This window comes from Mastomys coucha, unplaced genomic scaffold (genome assembly GCF_008632895.1).
Source record: "Mastomys coucha isolate ucsf_1 unplaced genomic scaffold, UCSF_Mcou_1 pScaffold21, whole genome shotgun sequence".
Classification (NCBI taxonomy): Eukaryota; Metazoa; Chordata; class Mammalia; order Rodentia; family Muridae; genus Mastomys; species Mastomys coucha.
This window is the reverse complement of record NW_022196904.1, coordinates 86256536-86276148: the sequence shown is the minus strand read 5'-3', so window position 1 is coordinate 86276148 and position 19613 is coordinate 86256536. Positions and strand designations below refer to the sequence as shown.

The following is a 19613-nucleotide window of genomic DNA, read 5'->3' as shown; positions in this document are numbered from 1 at the left end:
TATAGTCTTGACTGTCCTGGAACTCACTCTGTAGACCAGACTGGCCTTGAACTCAGAAATTGACCTGTCTGTGACTCCCAAGTGCTAGGATTAAAGAAAGGCATGCGCCACCACTGCCCGGCTGGTGACTGTATTCTTAATGGCAGCATGGATTCGCTTACTTGGAAGTCACAGTTCGGGGGACTTTTTAACCTCTTTGAGAAGTTGTGTTGTTGTTGTTGTTGTTGTTGTTGTTATTGTTATCATTATTATTCCAGTTTCTCTTGAATGGTCTTAACTTTTCCAATACAACCTACATGTGGAACTTTTCTGTCCTGCTATAATGAAGAGTGGAAAATTCTCACTTTTTGTGCAGCGCAGACATCTAACACCTTGTCATTTCACAGTAGGAACCTGATTTCTCCTCTCACCTTGAGTTTTAGCCTATTAGACATCCCTTAACCACTGTAGGTAAAGCCCTGCTTTAGTGACTTTAAGTCCGCACAGCTCCAAATTATGTAATTATCTGATTATTATTCAAGAGTGACTAATAATCCAATCTTGCTAATAACATTAGTAATTATAGTTGTTACTATTTATAACATTTCTAGTCAACTAGGCTTTTTAGTCATGTATATATATGCATACATATATGCACATATTTACATATAGTTATGCCTAATTTCTTATAGAAACATACATATATGCATACATACAAATACTTACTCATATGCACTTTTTATATGAAATCTTTAATCCTTTTAAACTCTCACTTTTGTACTAGATTCTTCATTTTATAGACAAGAAAACTACAATTTATGGGCTAATGAGATGGCTCACTGGGTAAGGGCATTTGCTACCAAGCCTGGAGTTCTGAGGTTAATCCTGGCTCCCACATGGTAGAAGACTGACTGCTCTTGAACTTGAGTGTTAAGGGTTTAACCCTTTTCTATTCACTTGTGTGCTTCTCCATGACACCCCACCCCCAACCTCCGAGCAGGAAAGTATGCATGGTGGGGTCACCCCAACCTTTGTGCAGGAACATATGTATGATGTCACAGTTGAGGGGCTGATGCTTGCTTTGATTTAGAGCTTGGACTGATGCTTGCCTTTATTAATGACATACTCAAGTCAGTCCTGTTTGTAAATAAACACAGTAATAAAGCATATAATATAAAAGGAGGAGAGGGTACAGACTCAAGCCATTGGAGAAATTATAGGTTTCGAAAAATGAGGCATACCTGACCATATCTAAGGTTTCTCAAAATGTTTGTAACAACCTAAGCATTATGTTCATTAAAAAAAGTATAACTTACCAATAGCTTTGCGGCTTGAACACGAACCACCCAGGAGCCATCACTGACCATGTGGCAAATTTTTCCAAATGCATCATCAACTAGACGAATTTCTTCATTAGAAGAAGGTATTGGAACGATACTAAATAAAAGGAGAGAAACCACATATGACAAAACACGCACCTGAGCTGTAAGTGGAGCACCCTGAGGACAAACAATGCAAACTGTATGCAGGAAATCCTAGACTGAGGACTCTTGAGCTAACTTATCACCCAGGGAAAAGGATCCAGTGACTTCAGCTGCACTGCAAACTTTCAGTGTCTTGAATAAGGGTAATCTGCCAAAAGGTTCACGGATTTATGAAAAAACCAAGAACTTGGGGATGGACTTATAGTTCAGTGGTAGAGTGAGTGCTAGCCCACAAAAGCAAGCTCTAGACAGAACTCTGTGTGTGTGTGTGTGTGTGTGTGTGTGTGTGTGTGTGTGTCACAAACAACAAAAAGCGGAGCTCATTTCCAGTCTAATTATCAGAGCTTGTATCCTCCCACTTTAATTCACACTGCCTTCCAAATACCCAAACAATGTTTTTTTCTAGATGGCTTTTTGTATGGTGGAAGGAGGGGGAAATGGCTTGGCAGTGAGAAGGTTGACTGACACCTACTGACCTCTCAGGATAGAGTTGGCTAACAACCCAGATAAGCTGGACCGCAGCACTGCGCACCTGCTCGTAGTCATCAGAGAGCAATTTACAGGCCTGCAAAGAAGGAGCACACATCAGTCAGTGTTCTCACAGGTGATTTTCAAATACTTTCACAATGAAGATAGGACAGCTAGATAAGGTTGTCAATCAAAATACTTCTAAGTGCTTTTAACTATTTGAATTAGCATTTGTAAGCTTTTCAGGCTATATTCTAACTATGCAACATCATATCCCATGTGGAAAGCAGAAGCTGCTACACAGAGTGTAGCAGCTGTGCAGAATAACATCAAGCCTGGAAAAGCTATTCAGAGCACTCTACCAAAGTACCGAAAAAGGTATTTACACATTAGTCCCAGAGACGTGGCCAATTATACCCACCAAGAGGTAAAACCATTCATGGTAAGATAACAAAATCTGATGTGAGGGTAGATGGAGACTGCCAGACACGATGGCACACACCTTTAATCCAAAACTTGGGAGGCAGAGGCTGGTGGATCTCTGTGGGTTTGAGGTCAGTCTGGTCTACAGAACTAGTTCTAGGACAACCAGGGCTACACAAAGAAACCCTGTCTTAAACAATCAATCAAACAAACATCAAAATACCATCTTGAAAGGCATTTGATTAAGCTGTCAAACAGCCTTTCCACAATTCCATTATGCCTTTTTTTTAAATACTATATTCATGTGCTACCTCTTCATATGATCCATGGTCTCGGTCACCCTCCAGAAACATTCTAGTTCACCATGTGTGGTGCCAGAACTGACTTCAAGTATAACCCAGCAAAGACTAGATAAGCAAGACTATAACTTGCTCTAATTATTACTACTTTTCAGAACTAGGAATTGAACCCAGGACCTTGTGCAAGCTTTCTCCCATCCAGTTACATCCCCAGCCCACTTCCCTTAATTCTAATCACAGTTTCTTCATGTAATTAGCACTCATGCATCCTGAGTTGCACAAATCTTACTACAAATATTTTTACTTGCATTAGTACTATTAATTACATACATATCTCACATCACTCTCAAAAGTATGTTCCAGATATAGCTTCACATCTATCCCAATAAATATGGCCACTATTAGCCAGCTAAAGCTCCCAGATTTCAAATTCTAAGAAGTAGTGTGGCACCCTCCCAGATTCACAAAGCTCCTCCCCTTCCGGATAACAATGATTTTAAGGTACCTGATTATAAATCGTTTGGTGTAACTTCAGTCCTCTTTCATGGAGCTGCAACTAGATAATAAGAATACAGTTTAAGCCTTTGTGAAGAAGGTCAGTATTTCTAACATCTCCACATCATCTCATGTATATCACATCAGATCAGACGAAGATAGTTACCTTTAGCCAGAATCAGTCTAAATACAAGACATGGTCAAAGACTTTTCTGTATAAACATTCAAGATATTTAATAACTCTAACCCATGCACTATTTCAAAGAGTTAGAAAAATATGGAATAATGGTAAGAAAGAAAAAGAAGAAGGCTGGATATACAATTCAATGGTAGAATATTTGCCTATCATTTACAAAGCCTTGGGTTCAGTTCTCAGCACCAGAAGAAAAAAAAAAACTCAAAGAACAAATGATTACTGAAACTTCCCCCTAAAAACACTTCTCTTCTTAAGTACATTTCTAAAGAGACCACCTACCAAAAAATACAGATTATAGCATCCTTGTTTCAGAGACAGAGATAAAGGCTCCCAACAGAGCCCAAAGAAAAGCACATTAAGGCCTAAATAACTACTGCCTTTCTGACATTACCGGAGCCATTCTGAACTAAACTTCCATTCTGAATATGTGGTCAAATAAAGTTTAAGTTCCCAAGACCTCCCTGGGTAACTGGCATCCTGCTTGGCATAAGACAAGTTGCCCCACCACAGCTGAATAACCCAACCAAGAGGAACAAGATAATTGTACAACAAAGACATGTTCCTAAGGAAGTCCCCTAAATCCTGATTGGTGAGACAACTTGGTATAGATGTTTGTGGATTTAAGGTTTAAAAGCTCTGTTGCATTCTGGCTTGGGGTTCAGCCTCAGTTCCTGAGCCTGACTTGCACAACTGATTGATCTGTCCTGAGATGTGTGTTCAATAAATTATCCCTGTTTGATTGAGATCAGTGTCTGTGTGGCTTGTGGGGTAATTCCTGGACTCCAACACTTTACATACAGCAACCTATATCTTCAGTTTTATAGGGCCACCACCAATAAGATGTGTACTGGGGGATTTCAGAATACATTGAAAGTAGCTCAACCCACAATCTTAGAGATAAGCCAAGCATGGAGCTAAAGCAGGATTGCTCCAAACTCAAGGTCTACACACAGTCAGACCCTATCTCAGAAAAGGGAAAGGAAGCAAAGCAAAGCAAAAAGAAAGAATCCCTTTTACTTTTTATCATGTTTACCATGGCTTTTATGGCCGCTGTTCTGACACGGGGATCTTGGTCACTGAAGTAATCCCCGATAATCTTCTGGACATCTCTGGCAGTTATGCCTTCAGTATCTTTTGTGACACTTTTCTCCAAAGAACCAAGATTGCCAAGTAATTGCAGGCACTTATTTCTTACACCATGAGAAGTATCTGTCAGGTGCTATAAAAAGAAAAGAGAAAGCCAAAGAATATGATTAAGATAGCTTAAAAAACAAACAAAAACCTGGGGAAAAAGCACCCCGCCCCTTCTCATTCTCTGGTCTGTAGTGTCACACTGCCTAAGGACTCATCTGCCTCCCCAAAGCATTGCTTTTCATTTAATTATTTTAAATTAATTAACTTATTTATTATATATGCACACATGGGCACATGTGAGTGATGGTGCCCACAAAGAGTCCAGAGGAAAGTGTCAGATCCTCTGGGGTTGGAGGTACAGGTGGCTATCAGCTACCCAACATGGGTATTAGGGATCAAACTCCTGCTCTTTGCAAGAGTGGTATGCACTCTTAATTGTTTACTCATCTCTTTACACCCAATTTAAGAAACTTTTAATAGCCATAGAGAAACATGAAAAACTCAAGTTTACAGCTCAGTGAACTCTCACAAATTAAACACATATATAAACTAAGAACCAGATAAAGAAATGGCATGGTAGCACACACCTTCAAGCCCAGCACTCAGGAGTCAGAGTCAGGCATATCTCTGTAAATCTGAGGCCAGCCTGGTCTACATGCAGAATTCTAGTCCAGCAAGGCTACAAAGATCCTGTTGAAGAATTTGGGATATTGTGTGCCAGAAAGTAAAGACAATACTGTCTTTCTTTAATTTTATTTATTACCATTATATGTTTGTGTATGATGAGCACGTGTGAATTTAGTTACATGCATGTCACAGTACATATGTGGAATTCAGGAGTTAGTTTTTCTCTGCAATATGGGTTCTGAGGATTGAACTCAGGTCACCAAGCTTGCAGGAAAAGTGCTTTTACCCAGTGAGCCCCCTTTCTGGCCTAAAGATACTGTTAATACTCACATGACACCGACAGAAGCAATCAAAACAGACAGATGATGGACTATTCCACAAGGCAAGTGACTCAATGGCATTTAAAGACAAAAAACAAAAGGCAAAAACAGTCTTAAGAGATTGAAAGAAGCAGGGCAGTGGTGGCACATGCCTTTAATCCCAGCACTTGGGAGGAAGAGGCAGGCGGATTTCTGAGTTTGAGGCCAGCCTGGTCTACAGAGTGAGTTCCAGGACAGCTAGGGCTATATAGAGAAACCCTGTCTCAAAAAACAACCCGCCCCCCAAAAGAGAGAAATTGAAAGAAACTTGAGACTATCCACATGTAGTATGTGGGTCTTCTGGATCTTAATCTAAAACAAAAACAAAACCAAGGCTATATTTAGTTCAATTAATGCAATTTAATACAAATGCATATGTTATTAAGGAATTCCTGCTAACAGCTGTACCCTGAATATTCTTTAACATATCTATGATTAAGAGATACTCTGAAGTCCTTGTAAAGTACAACATGATGCCAAGAGATTCATGTTAAAATACTACAGCACAACAAAAAATGAAGAGATGAAAAAGATTATAAAATTAATTATAGAATATAGTTAAAACTGCAAAAAACAAAACAAAACAAAAAAAACCCTGGGATGTGGGCACATACTGGTACTCCTAGCACTCAGAGGCTAAGTCAGGAGGATTACATAAATGAGGCCAGCCTGGACAACATGAGTACCAGGGCCGCCAGGGATACATGGCAAGAGTGTCTTTTAAAAAAAAAGGAAAGAATAGTAAGTTCTAAATCATCCATGAAATATAGGAAAGAAGAAAGCTAATGTCTGACACCTAGCCATGAAGTCTGGTCAAGTCTGGCTCTCAGAACTGCACACTTCTCATCTGTCTTCATTATGAGCTATCAAAAAAAGCTAAGTTTAGAAATAAAAGTATATTTAAAATAACTTTGTATGCTTTAAACCATAGGATTAATATTGGCTATTGCTACTATCACTTAAAACAGTAAGGACAGTAAAAAGTTACACACACAGTTCCAGGAGGGAGCAGCCACACACACAACTGCCAAAACAAGTTCTCTACTTCCTTCAGGTCCAAATGTCAAGCTTGTTTCTATGCATGAGATCACTGATTTAAATATGCAGTTCTACCTTCCCTTCACCCTCCTTCTTGCCTCCTGCCCCTGTCCAATGTCTCTGTCACTCTGTCTCTAATGTGGGAACATAGTTGCATTCTTAGAAATCATGCAATGCTCTCCTCCTGCTCTAACTCAACAATACCCAAATTTATAAGTAAAGAATAACTGGGTTAGAGCTATAGCAGTAACTCAGTGGCACAACACTTGCCTAGCTTTGCACAGGCTCTTACCTTCTACCATAGGTTTACATGGGCAGGAGACAAAGGAAATTTCATGAGAAAGCTCCTTTTCAAGAAGCTGTGCTCTCAGCATGGGAATCCCCATTGTAAAATGGCTCACTCAGGGTCTGAACGTGTGACTCACTAGAAGTCTTGCCTACCATGCCTAAACCCTTGGATTCTAATGTCAAGGCAGGAAAAAAAAATCCAAAAATGTTCCATCAAGCATTTTACCTCAGTTAATTCTTTGCCTGCACACTATCTAAGAAAACTGTGAGACGACTTAGTAGGTTAATGGTGTTTGCCTTGAAAGCCTAAGAAACTTGAGTTCAATCCTTGGGACCCAATAAAGGTGGAAAGAGACTCAATGCCACAAAGTTGTCATCTTGACCTCTGCACGTGCATGCGCGCGCGCGCGCGCGCACACACACACACACACACACACACACACACACACACGCACGCACGCACTCACTCACACAGAGTAATAATATTTTTTAAAATGTTAAACACTACTCTTCTGTCTCCACAAAGCCTCATTTATAAGTGCTCAAAACATCCACAAAAATATGACACTGAACAGAAAATATAAAACCCAGATATGAGGCAGATGATGACCATCAGTTATTAGTTTTTAAAGTGACTCGTATTTAGTATGGAAACAGCATCTTCATAACCACACTACTACCTGAAACAAGCCCTGAAGATGCGTCACACCTGCTACACATGCTTTGAGTTTCAGCTGAACTAAAGCCTTCTAGCCTCTATTAAGGTAACCAGGCAACAGTGACACATGACCAACAGATTACTCAATCTTAGCATACTGAGTCATGCCCTCCAGGCAACAAATATAATTTTATGATGTCCTTCCCCCACAGGTCACATCATAGCCATCATCATTAAGAACTGCCAAGCGGGGCTGGGACCATGGCTCAGTGAGTAGTGACGGTTACTCAAGCATGGACACTTGATTCCAGCCCCCCAGCACGGCCCCCATCATGGAGGCCCAGTGCGCCTGTAACCCCAGTGGAGTAGGGTGTAGATGGGCAGAACCTTGTCTCAAAATAAAGTAGAGAGCAATAAAGACACCTGGCATTGACCTCTGGCACACACACACACACACACACACACACACACACACACACACACACGCACGCGTGCGCACGCACTCGAAAATGTACCCCCCTCCACCGCCTACACACCACATACAAATTTGTTAAAAGAAAGCCAGCCTCCAATTGTTGTGTATTTTGTTAGGCCACAAAGTGCCACCATTTTCACACATTAATAGAGTCAGCAAATCACATCTCTGGTAGCAGTAGTAGTTTGTCAAAAACTAAAAACAGGTTTGGTGTGGTGGTACATGCCTTGGGAGGCGAAGGCAAGTGGAACTCAGTGAGTCTGAGGCCAGCCTGGTCTATATAGCAAGGGTGAGGCCAGCCTGGTCTACATAGCAAGGGTGAGGCCAGCCTGGTCTACATAGCAAGGGTGAGGCAAGCCTGGATCAGAAAAAATAAAAACAAACATAAATAAAATCAATGTCATACTACTTCCTAAATAATTCTCAAAATCTACTATCTCACATCTTCCTTCTTTTCACTACTTTAATACAAGCTACTCTTTCTCACAGAATCATCATCACATAGGGGCAGCAGGTCAGCTCAGTGGTAAAGGCTCTGGCAGCCAGGTTTAGTACCTCTCAAAACACATGGAAGGAAAAAGCCAACCCGCAACAGGTCCTCTGACTTCCTGTATGTGTCAGGACTTTCCTGTCCCCTACACCAAATAAACTCATAAATGTGTTTGTTTTAAGGAATTACTACAGCACTAAGCTTAGTTTCCAAACACCAAGGACTAAAAGAGCAGCTTTTACTGTCACAGAGAGTTCTTAAAGGTCTCACTTTGGATGACACTGTGCAGTGCTGCAGGGTATCTGACCCCAAGATTGTGTTGTTCACTGGGAAAACCCGTTTCTAGTTGTGGTGTGGCTCAGCCTAGCACACACCTTTAATCCAAGAGCTTTCTGCTTATTGTAAACAGGATTAATAAAGTCAACCACAGGTCAGGAGGCGGAGCAAGCAACCAGTTGACAGGGAGTGAACATAGGAAATAACCAATAGAGTAAAAGGAAGTCAGGAGGACGGATAGAGAGACACCAGGCGGTAGAAGGGAGGACATCAAGTCTGAGAGGTTTTTGAGCAGGCATGGAGGGGAGCTTCCTTCTCCTTCTCAGGTGTCTCAGCTGAGGAAGGTCAGTAGGGTTCTTTCTCTGCCTCTCTGAGCTAGCAGGCTTTTACCCTGCATCTGGCTCTTGAGTTAGTAAAATCGAATGTTTGAGATTTTGTCTAAAAACAGGGCAGAGAATTCACAAATATCCAACAGCTTCTCTATTCCAAAATGAAAACCATTCATCCTCTTACCTTGCAGGCCACATCAACTAATCGCACTTGGGTAGCTTGATTTTCTGGTAATTTACTGCCAATTGCAAGCAAAGTGTCTAACAGTTGAGCTAGGACTTGATGAGACTCTAGAAAAGAGGAAAGGGTGAATCATAAACTTCCAAGAGACCATTGTCAACACTAATTTACTTTGGGGAGGAACGTAGATTCTTATTTACTCACTTACCTATTTCTGTCTAATCTTTTGTCCCCCCAACTAAAAGCTAAATTTCCAAAAGAATTGGGTTTTGGAAATTTAAGACAGGATTGGGCATAGCCCTATGCACAAAGTAGGTCCTTCAAATACATTTAGTCTCAGTGGCTAGTGAATCAGAAGTCGACTAAAGCAGGAAAACATTGCCTCTGTCAACAAACAAACAAATAAATGGTCCGCTGAGCTGAGTGTGCTGGTGCACACCTTTAAACCCAGGACTTGGGAGGCAGAGGTAGGTGGAACTCTGAGTTACAAAGTGAGTTCCACCAAGAAACCCTTTCTTGAGAAACAAACAAAAAAAAAAAAAAAAAAAAAAAGAAGGAAAGAAAGAAAGAAGGAAAGAAAGAAAGAAAAAGGTACATGAAGATAAAAAAAAACACCTTCCAAATAAAATCCAAACATGCAGACATACCATTCCCCACGGCCTCTAACCTGCCTTTGTAACTCATCTCTTCAAATGTTCAATCTTGTCCATGTTTCTTTTGAGACAAGTCTCATGTAGCCCTGAACTCTCAGGGTAGCCAAAGGTGATGCAGGACTCTGAACCTGCTGCCTCCATCTCCAGTGCTGGACTACAGGTGTGTGCCACCACACCTGGCTACTCTTAAGTCTTTTCTAGTACTTTTTCCAAACTCCTGCACTTCTAATTCATCTCTCTCAGGCTAACTTGACTACCTAGAAATTGTCCTCTCAGTTACTATTCACTGCCATTGTCTCAAAATACCTAATAAATGGCAAATCAAAAACCAACCAAACAAAAGGCCTATGTCAATCTTCTCAACCAGATCATCTTTATATAAAGGCTCTTCTAGAAATTCTGATTGAATGCACTTTCCCATCACAATGATCAAATGGGTTCTTGACAAGTGACTATTAAACAAATCTGGGATCAGCTGAAATTACTGGCTAGACAGAGGAATTGTCTCATAAGAAAACATGAAAAGCAAAAGTAAAACTTGAGCAAACAAACAACACACACACACACACATGCATACACAAAAAAACATAAAACTTTTTGTTATTGTTTTCATTTCTGAAGACACCATTTCTCTGTGTAGCCCTGGCTGCCCTAGAACTTGCTCTGTAGACCAGGCTGGCTTTGCACTCACAGAGAATGGCCTGCCTCTGCCTCCTAAGTGCTAGGATGAAAAGTGGTGTACCACCATTGCCCAGCTATAAAATAATATTTTAAAAATATACTTGGAGATGCATACCTTTAACCTCAAGACTTCAAGAAGGAGGCAGGCAGATCTCTGTGAATTGTGAGGCTCACCTGATCTATACAGTGAATTCCAACCAGACCTACACATAGTGAGACCATGTCTCAAAAGTACCAAAAAGTCAAACCAAAACAAAAAAATACTTGGAATTTTTTTTTTCAAGACAGGGTTTCTCTGTGTAGCCCTGGCTGTCCTGGAACTCACTCTGTAGACCAGGCTGGCATCAAACTCAGAAATCCATCTGCCTCTGCCTCCCAAGATCTGGGATTAAAGGCATGTGCCACCACTGCCTGGCTTTTGGAATTATTTTTTAAAAGGAAATTAATATCTATGTTAAATAAGCTGTGATAAATACACAGCACTTTTTAAGGTCACAACAACAGCTATTAAAATAAAGCTATAGACAGAGACAAGAACCTTAAGGTCTGACTTTTAATTCCCTATGTAGGCAAGGATGGCCCTAAACTTTTGAGTCTCCTACCTCTATCTCCAAGTGCTAAGATTACATTGTGAGCCACCATGTGCACTTTATGTAGTGATGGGGGGAGGAAGGGTTTCAAACCTAGGACTTCATTCTAGGTAAGCACACTTCAACTGAGCTATGTATGACCTGTCCAGTTTATGCAGAGACGGAGACTAAACCCACAGCTCCATGAATGCTAGGCCAGATAAGCATTCTTATCCATGCTTACCAACTGAGCCATATCCCTAGACCATAAAAATATTTTTTATCCTTAAAATAAATACATGTATATGTCTTGATTAAACCATCTTCAAATTCCATCTTAAGAAGAAGACATGAGGCTTATGCACATAACCCCAGGAGACTCAGACAGGCAGTTTCAAGTTTTAGGTCATCCTGGGTACCTAGTAAGTTGCAGGACAGCCTGGGCTAGAGTAAGACTCTAGCTTGTAAAAAAAAATGTTCTTTTTATGCCAACTAACACCAAACTTCATTGTAAATTCTGTACATAAGAACTAAAGATTTGTGCTCTGACTATATAGCTCTTTGTTGCAGCTTACTTTCATTCTGTAGGATGTTAATGGCGTCATCCATTATGCAGTCTGGAGAGAACCCTGCAGTCTTTGATAATAATCCCAACAGTGATGCAATTTTCAGTCTCACAGATGGATCATTTTCCTAGAAAAAAAACCAAAAAACTACTGTCACTCGATGCTCTATTCTCAGCTATCAGACACACAGGACACAGGAAACTGACATCACAAAGGATATCCAAAGATCCAACTATTCCAGAGCTTCATTTCTGAAAAATTAACCTCATACACCTCAAGAGACAGCCTTGCTCCATTAATGCTATACTCAATACTGCAAATGAAATTTTTATGTCTTCTTGAAGTAGTTAACTTCTAAAACTAAAAAAATGTGCATTTGACACTAAAAGTATCTTATCTCCACTACTCAGTCAATGCTGGATGTCATAGCCATTTTCCCCAGCAACATGACTGATGCTGGACACCCAGAATCACTGCTGGAACCACTGATCTTGGAATGGATGCAGAGTGGGAGCTAGGGCAGTCACTGGAAAGAACCCTTCATTGACACTCTTGTGGACCAGCAGATCCTGAGTAGAAGGCTGGGACATACAAGTGCAACTGACTGAGGCCAGATCATGTACCTGGGCTCTAGCTTCGAGGGAGAAGGGGAGATGAGATGCCTGGCCATTTTAGTGTAGAGTAGGTTAATCTCTAAGATTGCTATGATAAGAAATGTCTCCCCAAGAAAAAAACTAAGTCCTTTTCTTTATCCTACAGTATAGTTAAGTCCATGGCACAATATCCAGCATTGAAAAGATGTTCAATGAGAATAAATGAAATTGGATGGGGTAGGGAGGGTCTTGTCAGGGTTGACATTAGGTAACCTTCTATACCAAGGACAAAAGTATTTAAATTTGGTTGGAAATATCAACTGCCATCCAAATGAGACCCCCCCACCTCACCTATATTTTTGGTTGTGGTTTTATTTTTTATTTTCCATTTAGTGTGTGTGTATGTGCGCGCGCGTATACATGTGCCACACAAACTTCCAGGAGATTCTTCTGCTTTTGCTTCCTTTCTCTCCATAGGAATGCTGGAATTACCAATATGCCACAGTATCCAATCTCTCTCCCTCTCCCTCTCTCTCTCTCTCCCCCTCTCCCCCCACCCCCAATCCGTTTTTCAAGACAGGGTTTCTCTGCATAGCTGTCCTAGACTGACCACAAACTCTCAAACTCAGTGATCTGCTTTCCTGCCTCCTAAATGCTGGGATTAAAAGCATGCACTACCACTGCCTGGCCAGCATCCAGCTTCTTTATATGGGTTCTGGGAATTAAATTCAGGAAGTCAGCTTTACACAGCAAGCACCTTCATCTGACTGAGCCAACCTCCCTGGCTTGGTTTTTTGTTTCCAGAGACAGGGCCTGCTTCTGTAGTCCAAGATGGCCTGAAGCTCACTATGCAGCTCGTGCTGGCTACAATCTCTCAATCCCCCTGCCTCATCTTTCCCAGCTCTGGGGTGATAGGCATGCATTACCACCAGCTCATTTAGTTTCTACAGAAGCACCAGATACAACCAGGCAGGCCTAAAGCAAGGGAAAGGAAAACAGATCTGGTCAGAAGACCTAAAATCCTGCATTGTATGCTATTTAGCATATACATTACATTGGAATCATCATTTTCTGTAAAATTAATCTTAATGTATTATATGTACAAAGAAAGAGAAAGAGGTCAAAGCCAGCCAGAGCTAATATAAAGGCAAACTCATTACAAAAATGAATATAAATTGGAGCTAGAGAGATGGCTAGGCAGTTCAGAGCACTTGTTGCTCTTTCAGAAGACCTGGGCTTGATTACCAACACCTAGACTGCAGGTCACAACCATTTGTAATTCCAGCTCTAGGGGATATGCTGCCACCCTGGGCTACACAGCAAGACATTCTATAAAAAGGAAAAATGCCACTTTGCTTTAAAAACAAACTAAGAGGACTATCACAGTAGGCATGAGGGTCTTAAATTAAACCAGGAACAGCAGGATGATAGGCACTACACTCCAGAGTTGAACAAACCAGAGAGACATGGCTGATACTAAGTCTTCCTCTGTGTTCTCACTTCACTCACAGTACCTTAAGCAACTGATTTTCATGCCTGTCTCCTCTTACTCCCTGCAAGCTCCTGAGGACAGCATTTACCTCATTTTAATCTTGGTATCCAGTCTCTAGCATATGAATCAACACCTTCCTGCTTCTGCAACGTTAACCCATTCTGCAGACACATTACAGCTCTGACAAAAACCCCACCAGGTCCTCACAGCCTTCTTACCTTGTAATAATGCTCCAAGAGAATCCTGACTACCCCCTCCACACTTTCTGCCTCTACGGGCTTTCTGGCAAACTGGAGCAGGTACTGTAAAGCATCTGCAGGGGAGGTGGCTTTACACAGATCTATGTGGAGAGCAGCAGATTTACTCGGTTTTGTTAATCGGAGCTTCTTAGTTGCAATTTCCTCCTGCTGTTGCTAGTAAGACAGTAAAGACAGTAAGATGTGAAAACAGAGTCTGTAAATTTAACATGTGGTCATTGGATGGAAATCATTTTTCCCTTCTAACACATGTGCTTAGCTAATAGAACTTAAGAAATACAGTATCATGAGGCACATGAGATGGCTCAGTGGGTAAGTAAAGTGCTTGCTGCCAAGCATGACTATGAGCTGAGTTCCACCCCCAGAACCCACATGGTAGAAAAAAGAGCCAACTCTTAAATACACACACACACACACACACACACACACACACACACACACTTGCACAAAATAAACAAATGTTTAAATTTGTATAGAAGGGAACCTATCACTATAGGTTCCTTATGTTCTGACACAGTGGGCAGATATAGAGAAAAAAAAGTTGTAACTAAGATAAATGTCATACTCAATAATTTTCTTTACTCTCGAAGATAGTATTTTAGTGTAGGTAACAATCATTTTCCTCAAATTTTCTCTACCAGGATAATTATAGTCAGGAGCATTATATAACATGAAAAAAAGCGGCTCTGAAGCCAAAAGAATTGTGCACTGCTTAGCTAGGTGAAGCCTTCGAATCTATAAAAGGGCATTCCAATACTGCTCCCAGGGGATGTGTGAGAAACCTAAAGTACCCTGTCTTTCCTGTACATGTGATAAGCACGAAACACATGTCAGTTCCCGCCCCTCCTCATCTTTATAACAAAAAAACCCACCAGGACTGCAAAGATTTCATTTTATCACTCTATCATAACTATCCATACAAAATTTAAAATACAAAATTAAAAAATTAGTTTTTCCAATGACTGGAGGTACACACCTGTAACCAACCCCAGCACTCAAGAGGCAGAAGCAGGAGGCTCTAAAACACAAATTTACTTGGACTGCAGCTGGCTCAAGAGTGAGGAATGATTTCTCCCTAGAGGGGATGTGTAAAGAAGGGAGCAATCTCTTCTATTGCCAGTAACGTTTTATGGAGCCAGGCCTTGTTATTTCTGCCATCGAGGAACACACACTGGCAGAGACATAAAGACACTGGCAGGGACAGCAGCACTGGGCAATGGGATCAAGTACTTGAGCACACACAGTAGATGAATGCAGCAGGAGCCTGCTGAACTTTCAACCAGGCCTTAAAGCAAAAGCATTTTGTATAAAATAGACAACAACAGAAGTTCACCTCCTTATGAAACATGGAATGCTAGAAAAGGAATGCAGGGAGAAAGAAGTGACACTATGTAAAATACGAATGCTCTGAATGCCTCTACCTTAAATAAAGCAAACCAAACAAACTGTGTAAAGCTGCCAAGCTTAATCTACCTACAATAGAAAAAAAGGGGGAGAGGAATAGGTTTAGCAATAAAGCACCTGCCGCTTACTCACAGAACCCACATTCAGTCCCCAGCACTCAAGTCAGGTGGCTCGCAAATACGTTCAACTCCAACTCCAGTGAACGGACACCTTCTTCTAGCCTTCACAGGAATGCCAACACATGAAATACATTCACACAGACATACACACAAATAAAAATATATCTTGGGGCTGGTAAGATGGCTCAGCAGGTAAGAGCACCGACTGCTCTGAAGGTCCCGAGTTCAAATTCCAGCAACCACATGGTGGCTCACAATCATCCATTATGAGATCTGATGCCCTCTTCTGGTGCATCTGAAGACAGCTACAGTATACTTATTTATAATAATAAATCTTTGGGCCAGAGCAAGCAGGGACTGAGCGAGCAGGCAGAGGTCCTAAAAGTCAATTCCCAACAACCAGATGAAGGCTCACAACTATCTGTACAGTTACAATGTGTGTTCATATATATAAAATAAATAAATCTTTAATATATATATGTGTAATATTACAGCTTAATATATACACATATATAAATATATATGTATATATATCTTTAATGAAGAAAAGGGGCGAGGGAAGGGAAGGAAGAGGGAGGAAGGGAGGGAATATAGAACTAGAAAATCCCAGAAAGGAAACCACAGATACAGGAGCTCTAAAAAGCTAGAAAAGCTTTCTGACCCTTGACTCATTCAAAAAGTTCAGGACTACATTCACACACAAAAAAGGAACAATAAAATATTAAAGCCAATGCTCAGTCAGGGTTATTACATGTGGGCTGTTGGGAAGGTAGCTCAGTTTGTAGAGTACTTGTTTAACATGCTCAAGTCCCTAGGTTCAATCCCCAGCATAAACCAGGAAGTGGAGGCAGGAGTTTTAAAATTCAACCTCAGCTACATTGCAAGTTTTCGGCACCTGGACTATATGAGACCTTGTCTTATTTATTTTGTTTTGTTTTTCCCCGAGACAAGGTTTCTCTGTGTAGCCCTTGCTGCCATGGAGCTTGCCTCAAACTCACAGAAATCCACCTGTCTCTGCCCCCAAAGTGATGGAATTAAAGGCATGTGCCAACTCCACCACCACCACCACTCCCCACCTCTCTATGGTGGGTCACCTCAGCTGAGACCTTGGTTTTTGTTTTGTTTTGTTTTGTTTTAAAGCTGGACCTGCAGAATGACTCAGGGGTTAAAAGCAAATTCTTGCTCTTTCAGAGGACCCAGGTTCAATTCCCAGCATCCACATGGTAACTCACAACCGGCTGTAATTCCAGTTCTAGGGGATCTGATGCCCAGTTCTGGCACTGCACACGTGGTACACTGACATACATGCAGACAGAACACTCATGCATATAACATAAAGAACAAAGGTTTTAAGCTTTTGTAAGAAAAAGAATAAAGAGAAAGCTAATTTACCTACAGCCTATAAGCAAATATGCGAAGAAAGCAGAAAGGACAGACTGGGAAAAAATACTAGATCACTGAAAGTTAGAGGTTGGTTTTAGGAAAAGGAGAAAATACTAAGGAGAATGAAAGAACACTGACTGGCCAGTGTAGCTCTTTTTGTGACAATCACAGAGACAGTGCCTTGGCTCTCCAGTTAGACTATGTGCTCCCAAAAGGCACGTAGGGGTTCTGAGAGCCAGACTTCCTACCACACATGGTACACAGAAATCACTCAAGTATTTGAAAATATTTTTAAAAATTTAAAATATTCCTGTTGAATTAATGAATGAATGGAAGGTTTAAGAATCATTTTCCACCGGGCAGTGGTGGCGCACACCTTTAATCCCAGCACTTGGGAGGCAGAGGCAGGCGGATTTCTGAGTTCGAGGACAGCCTGGTCTATAGAGTGAATTCCAGGACAGCTACACAGAGAAACCCTGTCTCGAAACAAACAAACAAACACCAAGAATCACTTTCCACTGGGCATGGAGATGTATGCCTTTAATCCCTGCACTCAGGATGAAAAAGAGGGCTGATTTTGAGTTCAAGATCGGCCTGCTCTACAGAGTGAGACCCTGTCTTTAAAAAAATATTTTTTTTTCCTAAATGGGACCACTCTGGCTAAATACCTAAGAATGTTGTCGACCCACTGGCATAAACCGGGGCCTGGTCAAAATGCACATCTTGCACCAACCTATGAACATAACTCCCTGAGTGAGTTGGGTCTGTAACAGCTCATGCCTCGGCATGCATGAGGCCCTAGGTTCAATCTCCCCTACTACAAAAAATAAAAAATTTAAGTATTCCTCAAGATTCATACTTTGTATGTATCTGTGTATACATATGAAAACTTAAGAAGCAGAATATATCTCTTCTACAGAGATACTATCGAGCACACTGACAGTTCTGACAGAGGCTAGGTCCACCTTTAAAAGCCTCCGAGGGAGGATGATGGAATTGCAGTCCTGTGTCAGCCCCCTGGGCTTTGCATACAGCCTGTCTCTGAAAGTTAGGGAGGGGTACAGGAGTTAGGAGGAGCCCCTGTTCCCAACTGAAAACAGGAGGATGCAAATGTACAGATGTAACACGGTCTGGCACAACCGCGTTGTGAGACACTAAAATAAGATACCTGACAGTTTTTAAAACTATACAGCACTTTGTTTGCCCTAATGATTTTTGTTTTGTTTTGTCTTTTTCAAGTGGGCTGGGAGTGTAGCTTTGGTGTAGAGTGATAACTTAGCATGCTTAAGACCCTAAATTCTATTCCCAGAACTTTAAAAGCAAAACAAACCAAACAAACAAATAACAAAAACCAAAGTCAGAATACACATGAGAACTGCGGCCTCGACTTAACACGCCCCCTGCCTGACGTCCAGCCTAGGAACCTAAACTTAAACCGGCTACACACGAGCTTAGGCGCCTACTTGGAAAACAGCCTGGGTGCGGACAACCATTCCGCGCAGGCCGGTCCATAACTTTTTCTGCCAGAGCTTACCTGAACCACTTTAGTGAACTCCTCATACACCCGCTTTTTCAGGTGCGCCGCCATGGCTGCACCGAACCTTCTCGGCTTCTGTACTCGCCGAGAACGCGGAGGAAAACCTTCCAACAGCACCGACTCCGCCGCAATCCCACAATGCAGTGGGGTTGCTGGATAGAGAGGCCGTTTCCCGAAGCTTGACTGCCCAGTGAGCCGATTGGCTGTCGCCTCTGTTGGAAGACGGAAATTTGAGCTCGTCCAGAAAAGCTGGGTGGAGTAAAAGCTTGAGGCGGGGCTGTTAAGAGCCGGAGGCAAAATGCGGAGCTGTGTTCTCGGGGTGCCTTGGAGGTTCCCTGCTAGAATCTTAGGGCGAGTGTTTCCTTAGTTCTAGCTCCTTTCCGAAGTTCGTTTTCCTTTGTTCCAGTAACTCAAAAGTTACCCATCAATAAGAAGAAGAAAAGAAAGAGAGAGAGAAGAAGAAAAAAAAAGCCAAAGATCTTCCTGTTGAATTAATGAAAGGTTTAAGATCATTTTTCTGAATGGTACTACTCTGCAAGTCTGAAGATTTAAGAATACTGGTGGTCCACCCGGGAGCCAAGTCTGAACCCTCAGTGTGGCATCTCTGGCGAAGAGACTAATGCTTCCTCTGATAGTTGGGAAACAGTGAAAAAGAATCTTGAGACTGAGGATGAAGCCATGTGTTGTGGTGTCAAAAACCAGGAGCCAACATTGAGATATTGAAAGGCAAAAATGTTACCATTACAGCCCCCCTTAGTAGGAGGATGAGGTGTCATCTAAGTCAGAATTCTTACATAGGAATTCATCTAAGTTGGAATTCTTACATTTATGACTTTTGCAAGCAAGCAATTTTCATAAAGGGGAAATTTATTATGATTAGCATTTCACATAAACTCAGTTACAGGTTTATAACTTCATTGTAGTTGATAGGTTTCAGAAAGCCTTGTTTTTTCAAGTTAAATCAGCCTGGTTCTCAGAAGGTCTTATTTCCAGAGTCTTGATATTTGTACTTGTATTTTTTTTTAGGCAAAGTGAGATTTATGTTCCTATTATGTAGACTGTTTTCCAAAGAAAGACTACAAAGACCTTCTGAGAACCAGGCTGATTTAACTTGAAAAAACAAGGCTTTCTGAAACCTATTATTTACCTTTTACAGCTCA

At 41.3% G+C, this 19613-nt stretch overlaps 1 protein-coding gene across 1 annotated transcript in view; it reads right to left on the bottom strand.

Annotated features, from left to right (window-relative positions):
• Ints4 (integrator complex subunit 4) overlaps positions 1-18640 on the bottom strand; it is a 61916-nt gene extending 43276 nt beyond the window's left edge. The window contains exons 1-8 of the mRNA XM_031387422.1: positions 18451-18640; positions 13972-14166; positions 11678-11795; positions 9203-9309; positions 4378-4563; positions 3159-3209; positions 1940-2028; positions 1296-1416 (exon numbers count right to left, since the gene is read on the bottom strand). Coding sequence (XP_031243282.1) covers positions 1296-1416; positions 1940-2028; positions 3159-3209; positions 4378-4563; positions 9203-9309; positions 11678-11795; positions 13972-14166; positions 18451-18504 — 921 coding nt within the window. The 5' untranslated portion in view covers positions 18505-18640. The remainder of the gene's footprint in view (positions 1-1295; positions 1417-1939; positions 2029-3158; positions 3210-4377; positions 4564-9202; positions 9310-11677; positions 11796-13971; positions 14167-18450) is intronic.
• Between the last annotated feature and the right edge of the window lie 973 nt (positions 18641-19613).